Here is a 6,249-nt window from a genome sequence, read left to right as displayed (position 1 = left end):
CCCCAAAAAAGCCCCCCCCCCCCCCCCCCCCCCGGGGGGGGGGGGGGGGGGCAACCCCCAGCCCCCGCACTGAGGGGCCAAACCCCAGCCCTGTCACCTGGGGCCCAACCCCGGCGCCCCACCTGCACCAAGAAGAACTTGATGATGCCCCAAACATAGGGCGACGCAAAGTAGTAAAACATCAGCTCGTGGAAAAGGCCGCTCGCGGCAAACGTGCACAGCGTCGCCAGCGACCGCACCGCCTTCGACCGCCTCGGGCCCGGCGCCGCCGCCGCGGACGCCGCCGCAGGCGCCGCGGCGGCGAGCCGCACGACGGCGACGGCGTCCGCGGGGCCTGAGCCGTCGTCGGAGGGGGGGCGGCTCGGGGGCGGCAGGGGGCGCACGAGGCGGCCCTCCACGATCGGGTCGTAGAAGAGCGGACGCAGGGTCTGGCTGACGGTGTTGTTCTGTCGGTGGGCGCGGGGCGGTCGGCGGTCGGTGGTTGGCGTGTGGCGCGGCCGCGCGCCGGGTCGAGCGCATGCCTTAGCAAAAAAGGTGGTGCGGGGCCTGCGAGCATGGGGCCGAAGCCGGGCACAGGCGGCAGGGCGGCTGCTGCAACCATTGCACCGGGATCACACGAGCCAGCGGAGCTGGCGTGCCCCGCCGCAAGCGCTCACCCAGCGGCGGCCCCAGAAGTCGGCCAGGGAGGTCGCCTGTCAGTGAGTGAGGGCGGGGTCGATTGGGAAAAGACCAGAAGGCACCGGCAGTGGGGCAGGCGGCGCCGTCTCGGCGCCGGTTGCGGCTGCGACAACAGCCTGAAATGCAGGTGCAAGAGCTCCAGGTAAAAACAGCAAGGACTAACAGCTCCCGTTGCAGCGTGTCAGCGCCAACGCGGCCGCCCAGGCCCCGGCCCCCATCGCTGGCCGCGGCGCAAGCCGCAGACCCGTGCTGCGCGGCCCCATCGCCCGCTGGGCGGCAGCCCACCAGCCACGGCTTGTCAAAGGGCGGCACGACCTCCATTGCCACCAGGCCCAGCAGAACCACAGCGCCGCCCATGACGCAGGTGAGGAGGGCGTACAGGCCAAAAGCTGTAGTTCGGGCGCGGTGACGGGCGGTGCGGTGACGAGTGGTGTCGCCGGGGGTGGGGGTGGGGTGGAGAGGGGGGTGGTGAGGTATGGGTGGGTGGTGGGAATGGCCCGGCGGTGCTGGTAGCGTTCAGGTGTTTGAGCCAGTAGCGGGGCGGGGGTCTGCACCAACACAAGTGCAGGGGCTAGGGAAGGCTACGTGCGCTGAGATGTATGCACTCGCGCGCACGCGCCGCCGGCGGGTCTTGAGAGCGAGGCTGGGCTGCGGCCGGGCCTCAGCACCAGGCAGTGTGCGTGAAGCGCTCACCAGTCACTAAGGGATCAGGCGCCAAGGTGGGGGGCCAGGAGCGCCGGCGGGAGAGCGGCGAGAGCAAGGGGCAGGGACGTCAGCGGCTGGTCATGGGAGAAGGCATCAACACCATGGCTGCGTCGCACGGACAGCCAGAGCGTGCTTGGTTGCAGAGGCCACTCGACCCCCCGCCCGGTCCCCTCGCCCCCGGCCCCACGCATCGCCACTGTGACTCCCGTGGGGCGCTCACCCCACTCCCGCAGCAGCAGCGGCAGCGGCTGCGTCAGCAGCCAAGCCATGGAGACAAGCAGCCCTGCGCGGGACAGGACGCACGGCGGCGTGTTCAGGTTCCCCCATTAGTTATGCCGACTGCAACCCCACAACCGCACATGACACGCCCGTCTGCGCGGGTGCTCATGCCTTGGAATCATGGCCTGGCCAAGCCCTGCCGGCGCGCCCAGCGCATGCCCGCCGCCCCGCCTCCGCCGCCCGCCGCCGCCCGCCGCCGCCGTACGCGCCGTCGCGCAGCAGTGGGGCAATGAGGCCTACTGCGCCGCCCCGCGCACGAGCTTCTGGCCGGCGCATCACACGGATCTGAAGCGACTGCGAGAGCTTGATGCAGACATAGAGACATCACACACACGCGACACTTGACACACTCGCACTTCCCCACAACACACACACGCACCCGCACACCACACGCACACACCAGTCAGCGCAATGGCGCGTCGACGACAGCAAGCACAGCGCTCCCCGCGCGTCCGCCCAGCTGTCCGCCCACCGATCTGGAACACAAACAGCAGCGCCACTTTTGGGGGCGGCCCCGCGCTGTCGCTGAGCCGCCCCGCCTTGCCGACCGCCAGCCGCTCCCGGGGGATGATGGGCAGCGCGTACACCAGCGCAAAATTCAGGAAAGGGAGGCCCTCGGAGGCCAGCGGCCCGCGGTTGAGGCACAGGGAGACGGCCTGAGGGGGAGGGGCGGCGTGTGTGGGGCGAGAGGAGGGGAGTGCGGCGCCGCGCCAGGCCGGGCGCCACACTCGTGATGGGGTCTCGCGACCGCAGGTACGCAAAGCGCATGAGCGTGAGCCACGGGGCGGCGCTTGCAGGACTCTGTCTGTCGTTGATAGGATGCGGACGCCCGCGGCCTGTCGAGCGGCCCCCTGCGAATAGCGCCGCTCGAATCATTTTTGTGTCGTGCTCGCCTTGCAGCTTGAGAGCCAGGTGAGGCAGGCGGTCGCGACGGCCCGCGACAAGACCTCTGACGACGGGTCGAACAGCAGCGGCAGCACCGCGTGCAGCGGGATGAGCGGCAGCGCCGCGGCGAGCCGCCGGGCGCCGGGCGCCAGGCGGCGCAGCAGCAGCAGGTGCGCGGAGGCGGCGGCCATCGCCGCGGCCGCGACCTGCACGCGAGCCAGCCAGGTCAGGCGTCCCCACAGCGGCGCGAATGCAGCGTCGCCGCGGCCGGGCCACGCCGATACAGCGGCGTGAAATGTGCTGTGCAGGGCTTCCATATTCTACGGGCCGGAAGGCGTGGGCATTGGCAACATGCGCCGTCGGGATGCGCCGTGGAGTGCGAAGCAGTGGGACCCGGCGCGGAGGTAGCCGTGCAGATGCGGTCATGCCTGTAATGGGTCCAGCGAAACTCGGTAACTCAATCACCTGGGGACCGCAGGAGAGCGAGACCCGCCGTGTACAGCCGTGGGCACAAGTGTGAGCGATGTCGGGTCACGGTTCGGTTGAACTTGCTGTGCCTGAACGCCGGTACGTAAATCGACGGTGCGCTGATAGCGCAACCTTCTGTGCATTCGTTGGTACGTGCCTGGTATGACTCAGACACCAACGAACGGGTCGCTGATCCGTAGCTGTACACCACCGCTGCGTTGGTGCAGGCTGTCCTCACTTCACGGAGGATATGCGGATTATTGTCGAATCTCTGCTAACTCAAGGTCAGATTGCACTCAGGCGGCCGCAGAGCGCTCAGCGCTCTGGTGGACAGCAAGTGCCAGCCCACAGGGTACCCCGTCTGCATGAAAGATATGCTGCACATGGCAGGTCAGGGGGAGGCACCTTTGGTCCAGGTGTGCAGCTGGTTTGGCTGGCCACAACAGCGCCACCTGCTGTGTCCATGTGGGGAGGCGGCGCACACCTTGTCGCCTGCCGTGGCCGTCGCATGGCCAGGGCAGGCAGTGGGCACACGGTCCGCTTCGGGCTGGCACCCGCAGAACTTTCAGCCGTGCAGACCTATCATCATCATCATCGACCTTCGCTGCGCCTGTCCTCATCCTCGGGCACAGCGCCCCCAACAGCAGCGCAGTGTCAGTGCGAGGATGTGTGCGACAGGTTGATTGTGCGTGCGCACGCATATGCGTTTGTTTCAAAGCACGAGCGCACTTGTGTGTGTGTGAGTGTGTGTGCGCGTGTGTGCGCGTCTGCACATGTGAAGAGTTACCACCACTACGGCACGGGACAGGTGCCTCGATCAAGGCACGCACCCACACACATGACCGACTGTCGCGGTCCCTGGGCCGCGCCACACTTCCACTACTCAGTAAGTTACGTCGCTCTTCAAATAGCGCATCTGCACCCTGACCATTCAAATCATGTCGTCGCTGTTGCACAAGACCCCTGATCACTGCAGACTTGTAGTAAGGCCCATCCAGATACTGGCGCCCAGTAACGTCATTCGTTCCTGGCAGGCTCTTCGGATATGTAAACGGCCATTGACCAGTTGCATAGGCACGCAATGTCATGACTTGCTGTCTGGCCCGCCAGATGGCCAATGCACCACCTTGAGGAGCTTGGCCCAACAGTTGCTGGCAGCGCCCTACAGCTGCCCCCCTCGCCCGCGCAGCAGAGGCTGCTTTGTCCTCTCGCACAACAGCAGGTGAGCTTGCCGGGTTACAAATTGAATAATAACCCTTGACGGCTCGGCATTGTGGACAGGCGGGGGCTGAAGTCCCCTTGCAATCAGGTGAGGAGCCTACATGGCGGAGGGGTTGCCCTCCAGGGCAGGTGACGGTGGGGGGGGCCGAGGCAAATGCGTTCCGAACACGAACGAGGCAACACCATCGGCAGCGTGTATCCAATACTGTGAAAACAGTCGATCAGGCGGTGTTTTTTCAAGTGACCTGTGCAACGTAGTGTCGGCCGCGCTTTCGAGCTCCACGATCTCATCGTCTCACTCGTTACTTGGCTAATGAGGTATATCAAATCCACGTGAAGAGCCCAGTGCGACCTCACGATCGTGCAGGTGGCGGACTGCGCGCCCAGCGAGGCGGCACACGCCGCATCGCCGCTGGCCACCTGCGCGGTCGCAAGGGCACCGCACGTGGCCGGCCCCTCCCATCACGTAGGGGTGCAGGCATGCAGCGCGTGCAGGAGGCGCTCTTCGCGCTCATGGATGGCGTCCTGCCGCCTGACCTGGATGGCGGCGGCTCGCGTTGCCCATTCACCCGTGCCCAAGCAACAACAGAGGCAATTGCGCGGCTCCTGCAGTCGCACCTGAGCTTGCTGCACCGCGCCCAGATCGCGGCCTGCGCCTCACTGCTGGCCGCAGCGGCCCTCGTGCTGCTGGGGCGCGCGCGGGTGCCGCCCGGCGGCGCGCGGGCCTTGGCGACGCTGCCGCTGCTGGTGCCGGTCAACTTCCTGCTGCCGCTGCTGTTTGATCCAAACACGGAGATCATATCACGGGCCGTCTCCACCGCATGCTTCCCGTGGATGGCCACATGCAAGGTCCGCCCGCCGTACGCGGCCCGCATGGCGTTGCATGCGGCTCGCATGGCGCTGCATGCGGCCCGCATGGCGCTGCATGGGGCTCGCATGCACCCGCATGGGCTGCGCCTCGCCCCCCATCAAGGCCCCCATGCCCTCTTCCGGCTCACCACGCACCCGCTGCAACTCCGGCACACACGCATGCGGCCACCCCCAGCTCCTGGCTTGGTGCCTGAACCGCGGGCCCCTGGTGGCGGAGGACTGGGGAGTCGGCGCGATGGCGCTGCTGTACGCGCTGCCCATCATACCCCGCGACCGCGCCGCGGCCGGCAAGGCGGGGCGGCTGGGCGACAGCGCAGGCACGCCGCTGCAGGTCGCGGGGCTGTTCGTCTTCTACTGCGGTGCGCAGTGCGCGCGCCGGGTGGCGGCGCCGGCGGCGCCGCTGCGGGGCTGAGCGCTTGCGTGGTGCCCGGCGCTGCGGACAGTGCCACGCCGCGCAAATGCGGTCCGCGAGACCTTTCAGCGGGGTCACGCTTTGCTGGCGCTCCTGCAAGGGGCGGGGTGGGCTCTGGAGGGATGCGCTAGGATGGGCCTGGCCCTGATCCAACACCACCCTCATGCACTCGTCAAACCAGCGCCTCAACGCGCTCCCACCCCTGCCCAACACAACTGCCTGCAGGCTTCACCCTGGCGGTGGTCTGGCTCCTCACACAGCCGCTGCCGCCGCTCCTCCTCCACTACAGTGCGTCCCGCCAGCGGTCCTTCGCCCGCACGCACATCCACGCGCCCCTGCTGCTTCCATTCGCTACGTAACCCCTGCCTTGCCTTGCACCCGCGCACTCTCTTCGCTCCCCTCACCCCCGTTGTGCCCCTCCCACGACCCGTTACCCTGCGAACGCCTGCTGCCGCATCATCTGGACCTCGTCAACTCTTCACAGTCTTTGGTGCGCTTTCAACCCGCCGAAATGCGCTGGTCCTGTGGTGTTGGAGGGCCTCCACCCATCTGACCCTGCGCTTGGTGCCCATGCTCCGCCTCATGGTGCTCAAGGCATCCCCAGGCAGTCCCCACCGCGCCAGCCACACCGCCCATTTGCCCCACGCCAGGCATCCGCATCCATCGCTCCTCCATCATTCATTGACCGCCGCTTCCCAACTCACGCCCCGGTGGTCCCCGGCCCCCTCCCC

General features: G+C 67.6%; 2 protein-coding genes across 2 annotated transcripts in view; one reads left to right on the top strand and one right to left on the bottom strand.

Moving 5' to 3' along the window:
- The window catches only part of MNEG_6362 (hypothetical protein), a gene marked incomplete at both ends in the record, with an annotated part of 3,553 nt that extends 689 nt beyond the window's left edge, over positions 1-2,864 (bottom strand). Inside the window, 6 exons of the mRNA XM_014045165.1 lie at positions 123-446; positions 657-692; positions 871-1,067; positions 1,604-1,666; positions 2,135-2,318; positions 2,610-2,864. Of these exons, the coding sequence (XP_013900619.1) occupies positions 123-446; positions 657-692; positions 871-1,067; positions 1,604-1,666; positions 2,135-2,318; positions 2,610-2,864 (1,059 nt within the window). The remainder of the gene's footprint in view (positions 1-122; positions 447-656; positions 693-870; positions 1,068-1,603; positions 1,667-2,134; positions 2,319-2,609) is intronic.
- A 2,351-nt stretch (positions 2,865-5,215) lies between these two features.
- On the top strand, positions 5,216-5,518 carry MNEG_6361 (hypothetical protein; the record flags this gene model as incomplete). The annotated part of the gene is made up of 1 exon (XM_014045164.1): positions 5,216-5,518. One exon carries the CDS (start codon positions 5,216-5,218, stop codon positions 5,516-5,518), a length of 303 nt encoding a protein of 100 aa, XP_013900618.1.
- Positions 5,519-6,249: the final 731 nt, after the last annotated feature.

The sequence above is a fragment of the Monoraphidium neglectum genome (genome assembly GCF_000611645.1).
Source record: "Monoraphidium neglectum strain SAG 48.87 unplaced genomic scaffold scaffold01025, whole genome shotgun sequence".
Lineage (NCBI taxonomy): Eukaryota > Viridiplantae > Chlorophyta > Chlorophyceae > Sphaeropleales > Selenastraceae > Monoraphidium > Monoraphidium neglectum.
The sequence above is the reverse complement of the archived record's forward strand: the minus strand, read 5'-3'. Positions and strand labels throughout refer to the sequence as shown.